This window comes from Sebastes fasciatus, chromosome 16 (assembly GCF_043250625.1).
Source record: "Sebastes fasciatus isolate fSebFas1 chromosome 16, fSebFas1.pri, whole genome shotgun sequence".
Classification (NCBI taxonomy): Eukaryota; Metazoa; Chordata; class Actinopteri; order Perciformes; family Sebastidae; genus Sebastes; species Sebastes fasciatus.
This window is the reverse complement of record NC_133810.1, coordinates 23420254-23444105: the sequence shown is the minus strand read 5'-3', so window position 1 is coordinate 23444105 and position 23852 is coordinate 23420254. Positions and strand designations below refer to the sequence as shown.

The 23852-nt window shown below is 40.4% G+C and overlaps 1 protein-coding gene across 4 annotated transcripts in view; it reads left to right on the top strand.

Moving 5' to 3' along the window:
• pcdh1a (protocadherin 1a) overlaps positions 1-23852 on the top strand; it is a 122595-nt gene that overhangs the window by 86904 nt on the left and 11839 nt on the right. For 2 of the 4 annotated variants that reach the window (XM_074611092.1, XM_074611090.1), the window contains 2 exons: positions 2903-3122; positions 8056-8151. In XM_074611092.1, coding sequence (XP_074467193.1) covers positions 2903-3122; positions 8056-8120 — 285 coding nt within the window. In that variant the 3' untranslated portion in view covers positions 8121-8151. The remainder of the gene's footprint in view (positions 1-2902; positions 3123-8055; positions 8152-23852) is intronic. The other 2 variants (XM_074611088.1, XM_074611089.1) reach the window with 1 other exon arrangement.

Here is a 23852-nt window from a genome sequence, read left to right as displayed (position 1 = left end):
GGATTTTTTGCTCAATGATGCCCAAAACATTCTGCCTACTGCCGCTTTAAATGTTAAAAATAACAGAAAAAAGTCCAAGACATCTTTCTTGCTGTAAACTATGTGTGAGTTATTGATGTAGCGATGTAGTAGCACTGCTGGGAGAAAAAAGCATGATGCACCCCTCACATAACCATTATATAGATGAAAGAGCGAGAGATGCATCTGAGGGAAAATGTGACTGGTCGAGATGATGGGGAGATGAACAGGTTTCTGGAAATATGTTGAAGCCCACCAACGGCATTAACAACACGGTGTTGATAGCACTTACCCGTGCTCTAAAAGCATTTCTCAATATCTGGGTGCGTATATGGACTAAAAAGGCTGATGGTTGGAATGATTTCTAGCATGGATTTGTTTGCCAGAAAAGTGGTTGAATGGTAGAAAGCACAGAGCCGTGGTATTGATCCGGGCTGACTCGTGCAGCAGAGGCAGGCCTGTTCTGCTGTATCAGTGCTTTCCTGACTTTTACGAGAGGTGCTCATGTGTGTGGGTGGTGGGTGGTGGTGGTGGTGGTTGGGGGAGGTGGGGGAGAGTATGATTGCACGCGCGCCGTAAGGAGTCATCTTTCTGTTGTGGATCGGTGGCAAGTAGCCATTAGTAAACTGATCTTCGGTGGAGGAAATTTAATGGTCTCCTAACTGTATTTACAAGCCATTCAATTTGATAAAGGGTGTGATGTTGGAATGATTTATTATTTGTCGCTCTGCTCCTCTTCAAGCGATCAAATTCAGGATTTCATCAGTGTTTTTATTCATTCATTTATTCTCTTATAAAATCTCATCAGCAGATCTAATATTCTAATTCTGGCAAAATAGTGACTGTCACAAAACTGTATTTCTGTTTTGTTCTTCTTGTTAGCCTTATTTAGATCTTCTTGGGATTCCTTTTATTTTTTAGTTAAACTGCAGAAATATTGTCTAGCTTTCCACTCGGTTAAACATCAAAAGCTGTGTAGAAGGGAAATATTAAAATATGGAGATAGGAAGTAGCTCACTGGGGCTACTGATTAGTGTACCAATCATTGTCATCAGAATTCATTTGGCGGCGGAGGATTTAGAAAATTAAACTTTTGTCTGACTAATAATGATAATAACAGCAATGATAATACTTTTCACTTTTCTGTGACACCATATGACCCTTTTTCTATAATGTTTGCCTTCACCTTTGTGCTAATGTATAGTCTCCATACATCAAAAGCTTTTTACATAGTCTACCTCTTTCTAATTAAATGTTCTGGGTCTAATTGTAAAGAAAAGGTAACGCCTACACACTACTCCATGCCACAATATTTTTATTAACTAGGTCAAAGTGTTCACCTACGTTCAAAAATATCACATTACATTAAGGTAGAGGAAAAAGGGAAGAAGAAATATTTAATACATGTACAATAACACAAAAACACCCTTCTAAAAAATGTATCTATATCAAATCCCAATATGGAAAAAAGACACATCTGTTATATAACATTTTGTCATTTCTACAAATATTTGTGTCAGAATATATAAATGTAACCGTGTCTAATTGTATAAATGACTGACAATAATACACATGACATTTGTACATTTTATTTTTTTCTGTACACTCTGTACTCCACCTCCATCTGGAGCTCTTGATAAGATGGAAGACTAATAATGAAATTCTTCACATTCTGCACCCTGGATCTAAGCTATTTCATTTTCATAGATGAGTTGTACATCACGCACAGTATCAACATGCCGGGATACTTTAAAAAGGATTTGATAGTGATTGACTTCAATATTTAATCATGATTAATCGCATGATTGTCCATAGGTAATCACGATTAATCACTAATTAATCGCGTATTTTTTTATCTATTGAAAATGTACCTTAAAGGGAGATTCGTCAAGTATTTAATACTCTTATCAACATGGAAGTAGACAAATATGCTTGTGTGCTAACTTGACTCTGACTTGCCCCAAACTGCATGTGATTATCATAAAGTTGGCATATCTGTAAAGGGGAGACTCATGGGTTCCCATAGAACTCATTTTCATTCACATATCTGGAGGTCAGAGGTCAAGGGACCCCTTTGAAAATCGCCATGACAGTTTTTCCTCACCAAAATTTTGAGTAAGTTTTGAGTTTTCCTCCGCAACAAGCTAATATGAAGTTGTTGATACCAATAGATTCCTTAAGTTTTCTAGTGTCATATGACGCCAGTATATTCACTCTAGCTTTAAAACTGACCTAAACAACCTAAAAATCGCAAGTTGCATTAATGCGTTAAAGAAATGAGTGGAGTTAAAACAAATTTGCATTAACGCGTTATTATCGCGTTAACTTTGACAGCCCTAGTGTCGACACATTAATCTAAACAAGTTCTTGAACAGTACATCGTCTTATTCATTATTTAAAGCATACACATAGATTTTAATCATTCTTCACATATACAGGACAGTATCAGACAGCATATTTAAAGACATGTCCCACATTTAGGTACTTAAATGTTTTGGTATAGTATGGGATATTTCAATAACGTATGAATTTTTTTTGTTTCAATTTATTCTGCTGCTGCTAATTTGCACACTCATTATTGTCCGTAACCTCCCTCTCTTCATATATTCCTACCTTATATAATCTGCAGAATAATAACAGTGCAAAAGACTGTTTAATATTTAAGAGTGTTTAATATTTAATGCTATTTTCTGACTTTTGAAGAGTGAACTTTATGAGGCCAGCGCAATTCAGACGGCAGTCTTCAATGGCAGAGCTTTTTGAGCTGCAACTGTTACCGCGCAACCTGCTGGGTGTCTCCGCGGAGAGCATCAAACAAGAGGAAAAGTGTAGTTGAAAAAATACTTTCCTCGTGTTGAAGATTGTTGTCTCCGTGTTTTTATAGCATCCCCATCGGCGAGTGACCTTCTCCACCGCCAACCCCGTGCAGGACCTGCAGGACGCCTCTCAGCACAGCTACTATGACAGCGGCTTGGAGGAATCGGAGACTCCCAGCAGCAAGTCGTCGTCTGGCCCTCGCATCGGACCCCTGACCCTGCCTGAGGACCACTACGAGAGGACCACTCCAGATGGCAGCATTGGAGAGACCGAGCACCCTGAAAACGGTACGCTGACAATCCTCTCCGTTCTGTCTTGTTCCCTATGAATATGTAAAATGTAAATAGGCTCTTTTTTGTGTGTGTGTTTGTGTGTGTGGGGTGTTGTTGGCGATGGAGGCATTTGTGGAAGATTTGTTGTTGTGCTCCCGTGGCCATTTTAGAGTGGAAACGCTGTAGCACCCGTGACGCTGACTTGCTGTGCTTGTCGATGACTGTGTGAAATGTTATTGGTTTTTAAGCAGATCTCATGTAGGAGGGTGTATGTGTGTGTCTGTGTGTGTGTGTGGGATCAAGGCCGGAGTTAGCAGTGTCTCCATCCTCCTCATCAGCAGGTCCACTGTCAGACATCCTTAATGACCCTCTCTCACAAGTGTGCTAATTAAAAAGCCCAACTAATGGAGCATTTGCCCTCTAAATAAATCTGAACCATGACATCTGTGCAGACAACACTGTGTTTACTCACCGCTTAGCTGGACCCGAGTTGCGCCGCAGCTTAGGTGTGCAGGAGCCATAATTTTCTAGGCACGGTAATCAATCCACAGGCTGAACAGTGATGGTCTCAGCATAGGTCTAAATTAATAAAAAAAATAAAAAAAGATAACATAAGCTGTAACTGCTATTCTGTGAACTGTGTATCATAATAATAATAATTTTGCCGCCTTAAGCTGCCAAACATAATCCATTACCTGTCTTGTAACACACTATGATAAGTGATTCACATGGTGCATTTCCAGTCATTATAGTAGTTTGCATTGCACTGCTTTCTGGATTAGACACTTTAACATGGTGATAGCCTCGCCCTTGTTGTTTGTATTGCATTAGTTTGTCGTATTAATATGTGTTTTTAAGAGCTTTTGTGCATTTTATTAACGGTATGCAATAAGGCTTTTTACTGCCCCGCACAAAATAGGGCATGCATCAGCCAAGACTTGATAGAGCTGTTGATCAGCATTGACAGTCACTTTGTCACAGTGTCAGTGAAAAAGACACAGACGTACCTTTTGTCAATGGGGCTGTACATCTTGAGTGCGGAGATTTTATTTTTTTTTTAAGTGAGGAAAAATAAACTATTTCAATCCCAAGCACTCCCGGTTGCAAAACGTTGCAGGATCAAAGGCTAAAAATGTGTCACCGTCACGCCAAAACAGCAGATGACAAAGTTCTATTATTAGTCTAGTAGCTTGCGTTGTGATGCATCGCCTCTTTACCAGACAATTGTGTTGGGTCTCATTAGCTAGCTTATTCATCTGTTTTGCAAATGTTTATTTATTTATGTCAATTAGTGACACTACTATTCAAGGATAGGAGGGGTTGGTGGGTGTATAGGAGAGGATACGTACTGCCAGTAGCGCAGCAGCTTCCTCTGGCTCTTTAGAGGTCAGAGATTGCTTAACCCCTCACCATTCCACCCTCTTTTTTTAGAGGGGTAGGGATGGGGAAAGGGGATGTTCAGGGGTAGATAAATAATCAACAGTAGATGCCACATAGAAGTGGTGTACATCCTCTGAAAGCTGAGAACCTGAAGATGAATTGAAAAGTTGCAGCTCAGCACTGTGTGTCAAGTTGGTCTAGTCATTAATAAGAAATAAAGAATTATTAATATAAATTGTGCAAGTGTATAAGAGCATAGAACATGATGATATAGGTTTTATGATGGACATTCCCATGCTCTGTTATGTCTCGTAAATTGTTGCAGCAATTTTTGGGTTGATACCATTTGTTACAAAGATTTGTTGCTAAATTTAACCATTTCCTACCACTTGAGAATTGATAAAAATGATCAATAATCCCTCCAAAATACCACATTAAGACACAGAGACCTTGAGGAACACCATAGAAAAAGCCTTGCTGTGATTTGGTTTCAAAAACTCTTCACATTTGGAGATTTCTGCAAGAATTCCATTTTTCGGGGATTGACTAGTAAGAACTTCTGTTCTGGAAACTGCTCAGAAACCCCCTTATTGTCAATATACCTAGGAAAGCTATACATCCTCTGAATGCCCTAGATCTCTAGTTTGTGGCTTTAAAGTTTCATGAGGCTGTGATTATCCTAGAGGTCACAACATGTCATTTTATACAATGAGGTCAAGTTTTAAAAAATGGTCCTTTGAAAATGGCCATGTCAGTTATTCCTCGCCAAAACTTAGCGTAACTTCGCAGCGTTATTTAGCGTTCTTCCCGACAATGTAGCATGACATGTTTGGTACCAATGGATTCCTTAGGTTTTCATATAATACCATTATCTTCACTCAAGCTGAAAACCCACAACAACCTCTGAAAGACAGAACAGCGCCCGGGGGTCAACATCCCATTCAATAGATAGGTTTGGTCACTCATATACATGTACAGACTGGCTGTACATGGGTACGGCTCTTTGCACTTGGGTAATATGTGCATTTTCTTTTTCTTTTTTTTCCCATTGTTGTAGCTGATTATTGTGTTTCTCCCATCTGCAGAAAACAGGTTTTGTCAGACAGGGCGCTCTTTGTTGTCAGCAGCAGGAGAGCAAGATTGTGAGTGGAGATGGAGCAGTTAGAGAATGAAAAGATAGCACAAGATGGGGGGAGATGTTAGATTGTGACAGGGAGCGGGGACTAAGAGTGTCTGACAAGGAAGCAAAGCCCATAGGATGAGCACATAGGACAGGGGAGATGCGGAGATGAACCGCTAACCAAGGATAGACCTAATTAAAATGTGATTCCCACTTCAGGGAGATAACAAAGAGACCACATAAAATGAAGGATTAGACAGAAAAATCAAACGAGACAGAGGAATCCCTCCCCAGCTCCACCTGAATAGTGACGTGAAGTCTTTTTTTAAGCGTTTTGAGTGACAGCGTGACAGGTTGTACTGGTGCAGAGCTTTATTCATTGCGGTAGAGATGACTGACAGGCAAAAAATGGGGAGGTGAGCATGATGTGTCACTCCATTTAAGTTGGATAAAATGCAATATATGAACCCCAGACTGTCAGCCTTTGCATCACTGGGCCCCTGGAAATATCGACATGGATGTGTGTTTTGTTATACAAGTTGAACTTTGACAGTCGAGAATCTACATTGTGAGAGAGTGTCAACGGTCTACGGTGGAGAATGATGGAGTTCGTGAACTATTTTAGATCCACTTTTGGGAAATTATGGTGTCAGTCAGACATTAAAGGTAAAGCTTTGGGTGTTTTGAAAGTGGGGTTGTATGAGGTACTTATCCATAGTCAGTGCATTACTGACAGTAGATGACGGTACCAGCTTGGAGAAACAGACGGGAGTTACCACACGGAAGCAAATCAATGTACTGCTGTGGACGGGTCGGCAACAAAACGTATTTTAGTCACCTAAAAGAAAGGCTCACCTAAAAAAATCAATATCAGTTTAAGTGTACGCTATATTTAGAATATTTTTGCTGCTTTACCTTGCCGTCAGTCAGCCCTTTCCAATGAGGAACTGAAGCCGTTGTGTCCATCTACGTTCTCGCCAACGCCACCAGACTCCATTGAAAAAATCTGTAATTTTACCTCGCAGAACACAACGCTTGCTGGTCTACCGTTGCCTTAATCGGTTAGTTAGTTTGTGTTATTTTGTGACTTTGGTTAGTTTGCATTCACCAAAGTCATACAGTAGCACATACAAACCAACCGATTGAGGGCAACGGTAGACAAGCAACCGTCGTGTTCTGCGTGGTAAAATTACAATTTTTTTCAATGGAGTCTGGTGGCATTGGTGAGAGCACAGATTGATACAACAGCTTCAGTTCCCTGTCGGAAAAGACTGTCAGACGGCAAGGTAGAGCAATAAAAATGTTATAAATATAGCGTACACTTAAATTGATATCGATTTTTTTTTTTTAGGTGGGACTTTCTTTTAGGTGGCTAAAATGAATAATCTTCCAAATAATCAAAGTATTTCTGATTTTGAAATACGTTTTGCTGCCAGCCCCGTCCACAGCAGTACATTGCTTTGGTTCTGTGCGGTAACTCCTGTCTACTTCTCCAAGCTGGGGGTGTGCCGACCGTCAGCTACTGTACAGTAATACACTGACTACGGATAAGTACCTCATAAAACCCCACTTCAAAACACCCAAACTATCCCTCTAAGTGTATTTCACTGGTATTAGCCTGAGCTTGGTGGGCATTCCAGTGTGACTGCATCCCATTCCATCCAATGTCTTTATTCAAGACATGCTCATATTAAGGATATTAATGCCATAGATTGGTTATTAGCAAATAATAAATCATTGTTGTTGATTTATATTAGTTGGTAATTTTGTGTGTCTTTTGAAGATCCTTGCAGACGACTGAAGTAACATGACCTTGGTTTATTGGACTCGGAGTCAGAGAGGAAGGAGAGTGTGTGTGGTCTGTAACAGTCTCCGGTTCACTGAAATAGACATCAACGTATTCCCTTATGGTTCTTGGCTTTGGAATTTAGAGTAGATTCAAACTACAGTAATAAAATTTCTGATATATGACATTTATGCTGCCTGATCTGCAGCAATTAATTTCTGGAGTTGCTTTTTTCGTATGCCTGAGCAGCTGCTCCCTCCTCCCATTCCGTTTTTCTAATTCTTGTCTTCAGGCTGTATTAGAGTGCACTCCATTTCAGTTTCCCCCATGTGTATTTTCCACTCTCATGTTCATACGTGTAGCGTGCACATCGCCCAACTGTTGGTTAATCTCGTCAGAAATGTTTATCCATCGGTTTGCGAGTGCGTGCACGTGTTTGTGCACCTGCATGCATGTATGTATTTGTTAGCATCGGAGGGTGTTGCGTAACACCCCCGAATCTCTAAATCACTTTGATTACAGTGCTATTTTACTTTAATAGACTCTCATCATAATCACTGAGCTCTTTAATTCTCTTTAAATTGATTGCTTCAGACAGCATGAAAACTGCTTATCTTGTACGTCTGGTTGCTGTCAAGATGCATGATTTGTGTCCTCCACAGTGAAATCAGAGGAAGACGGAGGACTGTCTGTCCCATCTGTCCATCCGCCGTGTTTCAGACACTGATGATCAGATTTTGATTAGTGGTCAAATCAAAGTGAGTTACCGTGTTTTATTACTGATTGGTTTACAAGAAGAATGCATCATTTTGGTTGTTTTTCATTTCAAGTCCCAAGTATTAAAAACTTGCAGAAAGGAGTGTGAATGAAACGATAATGCACAAAGCAAAATCGTGCAATAAGAATGCCGTTGTAGTCTGTACTGACTGCAATGTAAATGCATCCGTGAAAATACGCTACGCTTAGAGCGACGTGACGTATAAATAAAAAGGGAGGGGGAGGTGGATAGATCCAACAAACACATGACTTTCAACCAGGAGACACGTGGTTTGTAAGTTACGTTAGTGGCGTTAGTGACGTTAGTGACGTTAGTGACGGTTGTGATGTGTTTTTTAGTGAAGTTTGTGATGTGTTTTCCATCCTTATGCTACGTTATTTCCGTACATATTGTTTCCGTACTTATTTTAAGGTCAACCATGACGTTTTTCCTAAACCTAACTAAGAGGCTAAGCGAGTGGTTTTGTTGCTCCCTGCCGGTACTGCACCTTGATACGCGGGTGAAATATTTACGTGACACTGACTAAGGCTGGGCAATATATCGATATTATATTGATATCGTGATATGAGAAGAGATTTCATGTTTGATTTTGGATATCGGAAATATCGTAATACGGCATAAGTGTTGTCTCTTTCTTGTTTAAAAGGCTGCATTTAGTGCATTACTATAAAGTGATGTCATTTTCAGAACTTATCAGACTGTTCTAGCTGTTCTATTATTTGCCTTGACCCAATCATTCTTTATATCCACATTAATGATAATTATTTATCAAAAATCTCATTGTGTAAATATTTTGTCAAAGCACCAACGGTCAACCCTACAATGTCGTCACAATATCCATATTGAGATATTTGATATTCTCCAAATTGCCCAGCCCCTAGTGTGATACTGGGTTGCAAAAACTATGAATTGTATAAAATAACAGTTACACAAGATTACATTACATTGATTTAGCTGACGCTGATGACATCAGGCAACATTAATTATCTTTAAATCTCGAGTTGACTTGATTTATGTTTCACATAGTTTCTCAAATAATTCCATCAATTATATTTTTTCATAACAAAGAAAACTCTTGACAGATCCTTTTAGTGTTTTTAATCTACAACCCATGCCAGTGAGCATATTTTGAGCCCCAGAACACAAACCTGGAGTCACATAACACATAACTGAAATTGTTTAACCTCCCGTCGCCGATAAAGAACCCCGGGCATGAGTCACCCGGGACCCTCGATAGGCCTCTTCCCTCTTCTTGGGACACAAGTTTGACCAGCAATCCCGTCATGTCCACTCCAACCTGGACAATAATCACTCTTCCGGGGATCAGTGGTTGGGCATCTTGGCTGTGATATGAGGGCTAGCACCGTTAGGACACAGGTGGATTGAAGGCTGGTACCAGCACACACACACACACACACACACAAACTCAATTGACCACAGATGGAGGAATTTTGATGTGGCCGGTTGCCCAGCGTGAGGTCTCCCTGTGTCTTCCTCTGTTCGGACTCGCTGCCATATGGGCTATTGAGAAGGGTGAGATAAAATAGAATAAATGGCGTTTGCATCATAATGAGGTTCTTTAGTAATGCTGTCTGATTTTCCTGCCTTAGATCTCTCAGATGATGAATGTAGCATCGTATATTTGTTCTTTTTGAACTCCTGTCAGGGATTTTCCTCTGCTTTCAATGCTTGCCATATCAGTATCATACAGGGCGCCACCAGTTTTAGCCATTGCCGCTTTGACGTCACGAGTTCCCTGTGAAGATCTGGTTTGTGTACAAAGCATGAGAAACATTTTGAACAAAGAAAGATGTGGAGGGAAGACGCTGCGCAGACAGGGAGGCAGATCATCAGCCTGATGGGCCTTTGTTTGTCCTGGGAGTGCCAGCTTGGGCCCCTGCCCGGGTGCCAGTAGTGCTGATGCAGTGGTGTGGGTTTCCTCAGACAGATGTCATTGTGCCTTGTCAGAGTCGCTGCCTGTTAGTACTATTGAGTGGGGTAGACCATGCCAGCCCGTACCAGCACAGCAGCCTATAGACGGGTTTCTTGTATACAAACATTACTGGATGCGTGCACATTCAGGGGGCAAAACCGTATTGGCAGCCAGTTGTAATCAACGTATGTTTTGCATTGTTTGTTGATTCTTGTTGACTATACTAGACCCCTGCAGAATCCGACCACCAGATTCCATTATCGTGTGATGTATTAGCTTGAGATTTGTTTATTATTATCATCTGTTATGAAATGGGTAACATTAGATCAGACATAAGTGTGGTTTGACTATGCGGACCAGGGTCTGTTTGGTTGATTCTCCGGTTGGAGTTCAAATTACGTGAGCTAAGTCAATTCAAGTCAATTTAATTGTATAGCCCAAAATCACAAATCACAAATTGTCCTCAGGGGCTTTACAATCTTTACAGGATACAACACCCTCTGGCCTTTACAATGAAACCCTCTCATTGGATAAGGAAACCCTCAGGAAAAGCAACAGCGGAGGGATCCCCCTTCCAGGAAAGACAGACGTGTAATAGATGTCGTGTGTACAGAGTAACAACATAATGAAAATACAATATAGACAATCCATATGACAAAAATCAATACATATAATGTAAACATATGTGAGAAGGTGGATCCAGGATGTCATGTCAAGCAGCTTCCTGGCGTCGCCAAACAGATAGAGCCAGAGCAACACAACTTCCTCTTCACGTCAAACAGATAGAGCCAGAGCAACACAACTTCCTCTCCACATCAAATAGATAGAGCCAGAGCAACACAACTTCCTCTTCACGTCAAACAGATAGAGCCAGAGCAACACAACTTCCTCTCCACATCAAACAGATAGAGCCAGAGCAACACAACTTCCTCTTCACGTCAAACAGATAGAGCCAGAGCAACACAACTTCCTCTCCACATCAAATAGATAGAGCCAGAGTAACATGACCTCCTCTTCACATCAAATAGATAGAGCCAGAGCAACAAGACCTCTTCGCCGAGCCAAACAGATAGAGCCAGAGCAACACGACCTCCTCTCCACCATGGAACCTTGAGAGAGGACCCTCTTGATGGCCACTTCTTGTTATGACCGCAGGGGAGGAGGAGCAGCTGCCACGACGTTACGACATTTTACCCGCCATAATCGCGTAACGTTACAGCAATTTCGACCCGCCTCACTTCTAAGTTTTAAGGCGTAGTCGTTAAATATATATAAACATTTCGTATCGGTCGATCGATTGTTTATCAGTTCATTTTTATCGATCTGTGGAGCATGACAGCTCGCCATGACCACCCTCTGCTCTGCTAGTGCTGTGTTACTAGAATGTTTTTGCCCACCAGGCCTGGATCCATAATCTCTGTTTTTAGTAAAGGCATGTGATCCCCTAGGAATATTATTTAACATTGTCAACTCCTCGACATGCTATGCTTTCTGCCCCCAAGCTGCACGCGCATCTCTGTGATGACGTTGTATAGAAACCCGCCTACCACCACCCGAGCAGGGACAGGTCACGGGACTGGCAGTTTGTGGAAGCTTCTTTGGAAGAAAAAAGTCCTTCCAAGTGGTCCCCTGGGGCAAGTTGTCATGAGTAATACGCTTATAATCCCAAGCTCATTCTAGCACACGCATTATGCTCTGCTCACATCAGCTGCTGCTGTTTGTCACCCCCCACCCCCACCCCAATTGTTTGTAATTTTTTCCGGAGCAAATAGGTCAGTGGAAGAGCCTAACTGGAGCAGAATTAAACACCTCCATGACACCGTGGACAATGGTTAACTATAGCCCCTTTTTACAAATGACTTTATGGGAGAATGCAGCTGAATCCAAAATGGAACTGATGAAGTGTCAACACGTCACAGTTTTGAATGTGTCTACATTTCCCTTCGCCCAATTAGAATCCAAAAATGTGCTTTCGCTTGTGTGATCACCAACAATGAGACCTACTACGCACTCATCCCAAACTTTGGCCGCACTCATTACAGTGTTTGTCAAATGAATGCAGACAGGCCAGACCTTTGAACAGGGGCCATGTGAGAGAAAGGACACGGTATCACAGCTCAGACCATTAACTGTAGCAAAGTACGTAATTGGCTGAGTATCTTTTAGAGCGAACTGAAATATTATTTTGTGCCAGAGATTGCAGCCACATGTGAAATCCAGAATAGAAGTCCCATTATTCCAATACATCTACCCACTTGCATTCAATTTCATACCACCTTCTTTTACACATATAAGTGATTTCTCTGTAGTTTCATCATTGTGTCCAACTGACAGGAGGATTTTGTGATAATAGCATGTTTTTGTCATAACCGGAAAGTTATTTGGGCTGTAGTTCTTACAGTTTGAATATGTGCAATAAGTGTTGTTTTTTTCTTGTGGTGTATATACGGATTTTTTGAATACTCAATTCTGATTGGTCAATTACGGCATTATATGGTCTGTTATTTCTTTATGGCAGAACGCTGCTATTAATGACAGACAGTTGCTAAAGACGTAGTTCTGATCTTCGTAAACAGCGAGAGGACTATTTTTTTTAGTGGAGGCAATACAATCTTTTTTAAATCAATATTTTCTGTCAAATTATTGATGAGTTTAGTAAGAAGTAAGTATATACTATACTATATATATATATATATATATTATATCAAAATCCTTAAAGGGAGATTAGTCAAGTATTTGGTACTCTTATCAACATGAGAGTGGGCAAATATGTTTGCTTTATGCAAATATATGTATATATTTATTATTAGAAATCAATTAACAACACAAAATAATGACAAATATTGTCCAGAAACCCTCACAGGAACTGCATTTAGCATAAAAAATATACTCAAATCATAACATGGCAAACTCAAGCCCAGCAGGCAACAACACTGACTTGACTATGACTTGCCCCAAACTGCATGGGATTATCATAAAGTGGGCATGTCTGTAAAGGGGAGATCTGTTGGTACCCATAGAACCCATTTTCATTCACATATCTTGAGGTCAGAGGTCAAGCGACCCCTTTGAAAATGGCCATGCCAGTTTTTCCTCGCCAAAATTTAACGTAAGTTTGGAGCGCTATATAGCCTCCTTCGAACATGCTAGTATGACATGGTTGGTACAAATGGATTCATTCGTTTTTTGTAGGTTCATATGATACGAGTATCTTCACTCTAGCTTTAAAACTGAGTCCGCTACCACCTAAAAATCGCAAGTTGCGTTAATGTGTTAAAGAAATTAGTGGCGTTAAAACGAATTTGCGTTAACACGTTATTATCGCATTAACTTTCACAGCCCTAATATATCTATCTATCTATCTATAGATAGATAAATAGATAGTTAGTTAGATAGATGGATAGACCTTTTTTTGTTCAATTCTAATTAAATTGCTTTGCTTTTTGTATTTGGGTATTGGTGGCTATGTTCTAGGAAATAGAGGGAATTGTTGTTTAAATAATAAAACACCTATATAAACGTTGTTTAAATAATTTAAAAGAAGAAAGCAAAATTCATAAGTGATTTAGTAGAATATTTCCCAGTCCTCTACCTTTTAATTGAGATCTACACAAGCTACTCTGCTCTTATCCACATGTAGAATATATAACATGGATGAAAAAAAAATAAAAAAACAGATGAGTGTTCTGAATTATGCGCAGAAAGAAAAGTACACATGTATAAGCACACATTAGGTTCCATAAATACTGCTTTTAACACCACGCTGCCACTGAAAATGTCCGGTTTTAGCACTAAGCTTGTAAAATGAATGAGCGAGCCAGTATGCCTAAGCCAGTATCCCTAAGCTTTAGATGTGCTCATGTATTACTCTAACAAAAGTGGATGGCTCTCTGTACTTAGGCAAAAATTGGATAGCACGCTGCCTGCTCTCGCTACGCCAGTGAGTCTGGGCAACAGCATGCTGAAGCAGCAGGTTTGGAGGTGGTAATGTGTGTGTAAAAGCAGGGCTTGAAAGTACAAGTTTATAAAGACACATGGAGAAAAAATTCTTAATTAGCCTGGTGTAGCTCGTGGCTATAAGAGAGGCTCCTTTGAGCTGAGTGTCCACTGGCAGGTCCATGGGACCCTGAGTTGAAACTTTAAGGATAATTATGGAGGCAGAAATAGAAAGTGGCGGTAGAGCTCTGTTGCTCTCACTGGGGCTTACCCAGCCTCACCCCAGATGTGATTCGCAGAGCAGGTAGAGCGCTGTGCGTCGGGGAGGGGGATGCTGGCTAGGGGCCAGATCCACTTCAACCTCAGTTGGTCGGGCAGCTCAAGCCGGCATCAGAGAAAGGCCCCGGGGGTCATCTCTCCATCATAGTGTGATGGGGACCGAGAGCCGCTGAACCTCCCTCTAACTAGTGTTCTGCCCTTCAATGATGGATGGCACTTGAGGGACTGGAATTGTACTGTATGGGTCTGACATGCATTTCCTTATTTCCAGTGAGTTACAGAGGAATGGAGCCGCTCTTCGCTTTAAGGCTTTTCTCACAGTCAGTTGAGGATATCTGTGAATTCACTGCAGCTCAAGGACCTTGCAAACTCAATGAGGACTACATGCAGTGAAACTGAAAATGTCCCCCCTCTGCACTAAATGGAAAGCAGCAGTACGTCTTTTTTTTTTTTTTTTCTTTCACACACAAAATGGAAATATCCTTCTGGTGAAAGGATCAATTCTTAATTTGCGGTTTTGTGTTAACATGGTATATCATGGAGTCAATATTCAGCATGCCTTAAGCTGAATAGAAATTACTTGAATTTGTCTTGCTTAACCTCGTGGCCAAGCATGTCACAGGGCTATGCATTTAATGTGACATGACTGAACATTTTACTGCCCTATTACACAAAATCATCAGAATATTTTTTTTATAGATTTTCTGGCTTTCAAAAGTCCCCTTAAAGCTCACTTTCTGGCACACGCAATCCGTTGTCCTGAAGCCAGAAGAAGAGTAATTCTGACAGAATATTGCATGAAGATGTAACTTGTTTCCATCATTTCTGCTCTAATTAGAGAGCTTACTCGACTTCAGTGTAAAATCGTGACCGATTTTTGCTATAGTTCCAAACTAGGAAGCTGTAACAGAGACATGTAGATCTGCATACAATTCCTCGGTCACCACCAAAGGTCCATTTTTACTAATTTTTGTTCAATTTCCCTTCGGCCAACTCCCTCTCAGATGGTCACATCGCAAGGTCCCAACACTTGTCACTCATCTTGATGAGCTGTCTACTTTGAAACAGTATCTAGCCTGGAGATGAGGCTACCCATCAAACGCGCCGCCACCACAGGCACTGAAAAAAACAGATGGCGAGTGCAGCCACTTTAATAAAAAAAAGCGACAGCGATGTTTACTCTTGTTGTGCATTTGCTGTATGTCTTTTCTTTTCTTTTTTTTGTCCTCTTCCTGCTTTTCCCGTTTTATTGTTGTTATTGTTGTGGCTCCCTTGCACTTGATAGCCCCAATTTAGCTCCCCACAAGCCACATTCACAGGACACAAAGGCATAGTGGATGTGCCAAACATTATTGCAAAATCTCATTGAAAAGTCTCCACATTTCAGCCAAACGTGGAGGTTTAGCCATGCACAACCAAGGTCACAGACACATCCAGACTGTTGAACTGTGTACATGACCCAATTTACCCATCGGTTCATTAAATTTTCAGTATATCACCTCATAACGGAGTGGATGTCCCGTCCATTTATGTTATTTTAATGCGATGAAACACTTATATTGCTCTTTTAATGCCCTTTTAATACACAACACAGCACTAAAGTGCAGGTGTGGCATTCATTCAATTAACCAAAATACTTGGCCTCCCAGATATGCCCAAGTGTTCCCGCCTCTCCCCCACATTTATTCCCATAACTGAGCAAATATTAGGTCAACTGTGTTACTGCGCTAGATTATTTTTGTTAGAGGGGTTCGACAACATTCAGAGGACACGAACATTGACCCATCTTCAGCATGTCGATGCTTGTAAAAGTCAATCAAACACATGCAGCTGAATGCAATGGATCAGTAAGGAACACCAGGAGGGGGTGGAATCACGCTGGCTTTAAAAGCCGATATGATGACCCCCTGCTGCCTGGTGTGTTCCGGGTTTCCCTTTAAATCCATAATTTAAAGACAGGAATTTGCCGTTTCCTTTTAATAAGTATATATTCAATCATATTCTTGATTCCGTGTGATTCTCGTCCCCCTTGCCTTAATCAAAGCCTTGTCAGAAGGGTGCAGACGGGCAGAGCAGCGTCGGGGGGAGATTGCTGCTGCTGTTCTTTTTCTTTTGCCTCTCCGCTACACAAAAACCAATCTTCATATTTCATCATGTTATAAATTTGAATTGTCCTGCCTCCAAACACGCAGCTGTATTGTTCAGAGAATTGCGGGAACGGAGCTTTCCGTCCGACTGCGTTAGTATTTTGACTTTCCCACAGAATTGTCAGTCATGCAGCAACTCCCCGTCTACAGCGAACGGCCATGTAAAGCTTCGCCTCTGCAGGGTTGTTATTTAGCCGCTGCATGGGCCGCTTACATGATTCTGAAGATCGGATTTTGTGAGATTATGTTGGTGTTTGTCCATACTTGGCATTAAAACGATGTGACTGTGATAATGATTAACACAGATTTGAATAATACAGTTATCTCTTTATATAATGTGGGCTGATATATGCGGTTTGGCTGGGATGCATCCAGGCTACATAGTGCTCTGATAGCAACCTGGGGCTGACCACTTGGTTTCTGGTTTGAGGATATGATGTACGATGGGATGATAAAAGTTGTGCTGGAACAACCATGGCCCAAAGGCAAGGCTATGCAGTCCACATGTCATGGAAAAAAATGTTGAGAATGTCACTACTGGGTAAAAAAACCCTCTCGGAAACTGTGTTCTTCACTTCTTTTCTACGTCCCATTAGCAGCTTACGTTCCCTAGTTAACCACGTCTCGCACTGCAGACTGACTTTGGAAATCAAAGGCTGAATTAGCGAAGAGATAACATCTTGATCGAAACGGGAGGGAAAACAACAAATGGATCATGGAAGACATCTGTTTTACATGTCAATAAGATCAATGCGTGAAAGATAGTGAGCATGAAAGGGGCGCATAGGAATTAACTCCAGGTGTCCTGTGAGGAAAATAATTCCCTCTTTGATAATTAGAGCTGTAGATCACATATAAGGAAGACTTTGATTTTCTTATTGATGAAAAGAAAATGAGTTGCACCTACGTTATTTGGTCTGATTTGGAACATAGAGACAGTAAAATCCAGTCAACATGTTGGGTTTCTATTGGGATATTTTTTCACCTCTGTTGTTTCCTGGTTTTATACAAAAGAAAAAGCTTCTTCTATTCAAATCAAGAAAGCTAATTTGTAATGGGTTAAATGGAGGCTCTTAGAGACATGTTAGCATGTGGGCAGCAAACTAAGATAAAAGCACAACAGTAACATATTGCGACCTGAGTAGAAAAGCCCATTACAGTAAGTGTTTCTAGGAAAATTCAGTTCAAGGAAAAAATAAACAGCTTAAATGCGACGGACATTTGAACAGCAAGACTGAATGTTTCTTTTTCTGCTGTTGCGAAATGAAACATCCCCTATACCTGCTAGTATGTGGCCGTGGAGCGCTGCCACTGTGGTAGAAAAGGGCCATAGAGTGCAAAAGCCTGAAGAGGGAAGAAAGCTTCAAAGGCAGGGACCAAGAAAGAGACATTCAGACGCGAAGAAAGAAAGAACGTTTGGGTTGTGAGACAGGAATAGACAAGTGACTCTTCAAGTAAATGTCACACAGCAATCAGGGACGGGTCGTGCAATGAAACGGTCTGTCTAATTATCATGACAATAGTTTTCATTAAATCAGTCATAAACTTCACAAAAATGTATTTTTGGTGATTTTTTTCTTCAGCTCCATCTTCACTTTCCAACCTCAGAGCTGTCACCAATTATTAAGCCAAATAAAGTCTTGCATGTTTTATTCGCTAATCTGCACCGGAAACCAGACTTCTGCTTCTTCAACTCGCAGCAGAAGCAGAGTTCAATGAAGTTGTTCGGCTAGAAATATATATTCTTAACATTTTCTAACCAAGTTTGCTTAAGCTTCCTTGACCTGTGCAGAATTTGTAATGGAGTTACACTTTGTGGCACAAAAAAAAAGTACCAAAAAAAAGCCTATTGAGCGTCCAGTCACAACCCCACGCCACAGGGATTTAGTCTACATGTCTTTGAGCTTTTCTAATTAAATTGCTCGGAAAAGTGAATGGGAAATGTGAGGTTTCCTATTTCAGGGAGTGAGAGAAAAAGAGGGAGACAAAGGAGCAGAGTGGGCCTAAATGTAATTATGCAAGCAGGTTATCGCATATGATAAGATTATAACATTTGGTAACCCTTTACAAAAATCCATTTCCCAATAATGACACCTAAAATGTCTATGCAGTGATGTTCTTCATCATTCAATGTTACATGTTGTTAAAGTGTAAAAGTGATTATTACATTTTCATTCTGAACAATTGACATTGCCAATGCATGTTATTTTCAAGTGTATTTACATCATATTGAACATGTATTAAGAAGCGGGTCTGTATTTCAATGCTAATCAGCAACCGTGTTCAGTATTACTCCCTACATCAACTGTGGCGCAGCCCGCAATAAAGATTCAAATGAGCAGCATTAATAAAATACCTGTATTGTCCTAAAGAAACAAATGCAGATTTCTAAATTTAGGCACTGATGTCTCACTAATGCCTTTCAAACTCGACACGCACATTCTCCTCTCCCCGAAGCCCGCTCTGCATGAATATGTGATTGAATACAGCGTATAGAGTTCTGCTGTTTATTATCCGAGCTGACTGCACCGATAAAAGATTCAAGCAAAAACGATGTAGGCATCTCTCGAGTTAACTTGAGTAACGGTACGTCTGTGGTTAAGACGTACTGTGCTGTAGGTTGTGTGACGTCTTAATGCAAATGGATGGGTTAGATTATCTGGAGACCTACTTTCTATGTATTTGTTGCCTTGCAGCTCCACTTACTGACTGCAGAAACAAAACTGGTATTGTGTTGGGTAACACTTTCTACGACGCCCATGTTTATAATGCATCATAAATTTACTTATAATGTGTTGTGATCTGCTTTTAGCGCTGTATTATTATATTTATAAGCACACATGCATATGCACAATGCTTTATAACAATAATCATAACACATTATGAAGCATTTTATAATGACATATAAGGTCAAGTATCATAATACTTCATCATTGCTGGTCACTCACTGCCTTTTTTTTTCTTTTGCGAGGAACATAATGTTATAAATCCCATAGTTGTAATCTTCTTATAATGGATTATAATCACTGTTATAATGTGATTATAAGTTCCTCTAAATGGTCATTGTTTACTTTAAGTAAAGTAAAAATGAAATTTTCAACATTGTATGTGTTGTTCTTGCATGATGCTATTTTTCACTGTAATTACCAAACATAATGACCACTTAGAGGAGCTTATAATCACATTTTAATGCATTATAAAAGTGATTATAATGCATTATAAAAATAGTATAATGTATTACAACTATGAGATTTATATGATATTTGCAAAAACAAACTGTCAGTGAGTGACCAGCAGTTATAAAGTTTATTAAGATACTTGACCTTATAAAGGCCTTTATACACTGGGGGCGTGAATAAACAACATGAAAATGCAAAATAATTGCCTGTGAATATTATATGTCTAGGGCTTTTATTGTGAAAGGTAAGAACGGAAGGATTGGATCTGGTCTGCGCTGCCTTTGTCAAGGTTGAAAGGTGTAATAAGGTTTGCCGTCTTGGTTCGGCCTCCGTGTTGTTGTTTCATAAACTCAACCCGTTCTGCACAACGTGATTGGTTGATGCCTTTATTCGCAGTGCGAAAGCTCAGAAAATCGACCTCGTTCCGGAAAAAAAAATTGCATTGCGTTCTGTGTGAAAGTATTCATGTCAAAAACAACAATTTGAAAAAATGTATTGACGTGTGAATTAATCGCACACAAAAAAAACGTGTGTAACGGCCTTAATTCATAATAAAATGATTTATAATGTGTTATGATCACTGTTATAAAGCATTATGAATATGCATGAGTGCTTATAACTATAATTACACAGTGCTATAAGAAGATATATAATACATTATAAGTATGTTAATGATGCATTATACACATGGGCGTCATAGAAAGAGTTACCGTTTGAACTAACTCAATGAAAGAATACTCGTGAAACTGGGAACTGGACTTATAGGATAATCATAAACCTGAATCTCTTCGTGATAAATAATTTGTTTGCTTGTTGTTGTTTTTTTTGCATTGGCAGCTGCTGTAGATCAATATTGTGTTGTCAAGGTTCAGAATGCAATTTCCAGTCAGTAATTGGCCAGCAAGCCAAACATATTGTTGTGGGCAGAGGCATGAAGCTGTTCCCCACACAAGCATTTTCACAAAACACCTCCGTGCACCAACAGAGAAACGATTATATTACTTACAACTCCAACTACATCATCATTTAGAGCCGTTTCCTCCCTGTCCTCTAACCAATGTTTTGTATCTGTTTTATCTGGAGATGCCTTGTGCGTGTCACAGTTTGACAAAGCCTTAGTATTGGTTGACATATCACACCGCATATCAACTTCTCAATTGGAGGAGCTGGTGCATGGCGTGATCTGTCAGCAGGTGCTAAGGCTTTGTCAAATGCAGTGATACAAAAGGCAGTCTTCAAATATAGGAACTGTAAGACAAAATGGTGGATGGTGAGAGAACTGACAGGAGGTGTACCGTCACCCACTGAACCATCTACAGCGGCTTCTCCTGACATGCCTCTGGCCGACACGTCCACGCATCAGCCTTTGTCAGCAAGAGGCTCGCCTGCTGAGGAAATTGGCCGAGAATACAGACCTTACCGAATCTGTGAAGGAGAAATGTGCCTTAAACTTTCAACACCAACTATTATCCTGGCATCAGCCTCTGTGGAGTCAAAAACAGATTAATAAACTAAAACATTTTACCGTTATTACTAAAAGTCGTTTCTCACCAGTGCGATGGAAATTTTCGGCATGACAACTATGCATACCGGTTCCGGTGCAAATTATCCCTGTTGCCGTGTTCCATTTTCGTCAACGAAGCCAAATGAGTTTCCTCCTAAATAGAGTTTATGTTCACTCCACACAACACAAAAGTATCCAGACAGACAGTTAACTATACAATACATAAACTAATCGGACCCCAAATTTGATGCTAATTCTGACGTTAGCTGTTGTGGCTAACGTTAGCAAGTGCATATAAGCTACATTACCATCTTCATCATATCCTAGCTGGTGGGTGATCTCAAGCCACATATTTTCCTTTATTTGGCTGTTGAGGTAGCAGTGTTTGTTGTACATTATAGAGTGCTCCAGGGATGACACATTTTTGTATGCCAACCCGAAAGTTAGCATCTCCCTGGGTTCCCTCGACAAAAGGCCAATGGGATTTTTCCATTGGGTTTTGGATTATTGCAGAAAATAAGCTCAGTGGCAAACAAACATTTATGATACTTACACGTTCTGTTCAGCAAGATAATCTCCACAATTGAACACCACTTTTATGATTTTTGAAGCGTGAATGCAATCGCCAGAAGTAAAAAGCTAACGTCAGGCTATAAATTAATTACACCAAGGTCGCATGAGCGTGAGTATACACAACGAGGTTGTAAAGTGGACAAGTCTCATTTAGCAACTTGTTAGCAACCGCCTTTTTAAAGACACATTAAGGCTTCAAAATTCACGAGTGTGGTATTTATTGATGTATTTTTATGTTGTAGAACAAAACGTTAACATCTCTTATGCTTGTATCAACCACAGACCTTATTTCAGGCATCTAACTAAAAACCCATTCAAAAAACCCATTGACTTCCAGATGAGGGAACCGGAAGTGCTAAAGTGCTAACTCATTTCTGGGTTTTAGGACTCATTCCAAAAGCAGTCTATTGGGTGTTGAGATGGGGATGGCCCATTGTTATTCCGAATCACCAATAGTTTGAAAAATGTCCACATTGGAACAAAAAAAAGCCCAGCCCATCTGTCTGAAAAGTCTGCTACCCCGAAAACAAACGGCTATTGTTGCAAGGCCCATTGTGCCGAACGTACACACTCACCATGCAACAAACAGAAGCACATGGCTAATTATTATGCAGAATGACGGAGATCAGTTGGACCAAAGGATTTCATTGGCAGGCAGAAATCTTCCCCTCTACAAAATCAGTTTTTATAAATTCCCGTGCTGATTTTGAGGATGAAAATCTGTGCTTGGTGTGAAACGGCCTGTAGAGACCAAACACATACAGAATGATCTCCAAGGCTGCGTAAGAGGCCGTACACATGCCGCATCTTTTGCACGCTCAAATCCATCCTCAAATGCGAGATGAAAATAGTTCAACTTTTGTAACATGTCATGTGACGAGGAACAACCAATCACAGCCCGCAGATATCTTTTCTTTCTTCCATAAATATGAGTTTATGGTAAAATATATGGAGGAGAAGTTAATTATTATAGTGCAGGACTACCAGAGCTTTACAATCTGTCCAGCGGACTGTTATCCTGGCTTCACCCCTTTCTGTCAGAGGACGTCGCAACATTCGGTTGAAAGGTCCGCCAAATTGACACAGAGAAATCGAGTGTAAAGCTACTGTGAGGGATTTACGGTGCTGGAAATGCATTTATCTTTGTTCTGATTTTGTTTAGTTTAGTCAGTGAGGCTTTCTGCTAAATTAACGCAACTTCATCATCATCGTCATCGCAGCACGCAGGTTTTGGTTGCTTAGAAACGGCAGGCGTAACAGCAGCGCAACCTCCCAAGCACATTGGAAAGAAAGAAAAAAGCTGGCGTTTTCCACGTGTTTTCTAGATGTGACATGTGTTCGGCCCCTAAAGTGATGCATTCACATGTTTTTCTAATAGTTAAAAAAAATTTAACTTTTTCCAACAATGCTGTCTAAGAAAGCAGTTGTTGCTGTGTATGTGATCTGTTGAACACAGAACACAACCTGGAGAATAAATGCGTACCAATCATCTGCAGAATATCTCCACAGCATTGTCACTAAATGGTTAACTGCAGGCCTATCTCACATGTCACTTTCCATATAGGTGAGGTGACAAAGCCTTCAAGCCTACACATTCTAATTTTGCTCGTGAGATGCGAAAGTGCATGTCTGAGGTTACAAGCTCTGCCATTGTTCTTTTGTATTCCATTACAATGAGCAGGGGGAAAATGTGCACGTCAACACTATGTTTTGCGTGCTCGTAGCAAGTTTCCCTCGGTTAAAAATGCTCCCCTCTGGAGGGGAAGAAAAAGAAAAAAAAAGAGTGTTTTTTGGTAGCTTCTGCTTACTGTGAGAAACTGTTCTGAACACTTGAATAACAAGACTAGACATGTCATAGCTAAAGAAATACAACACAAAAACCCTGGTTTTTCTTGTTGTTTTTCCTCACGGAGGATGACAACCACAGAATGCATCACACCCAGTTATTACACTGATGGCCAGCAACAGACGCTAATGTCTGCTCAGATGTGAGATATTTCTTCTTTTTTCCTTTTTGTTTTCTCTCGCTGAACTTTTTAGTCATTTGCCACATAAACTGTTTTGCAGGGACCGCAAATACACCATTAATATCACTCACGCGCTCCCGAACAATAGTAGCTGTTTTCTCCC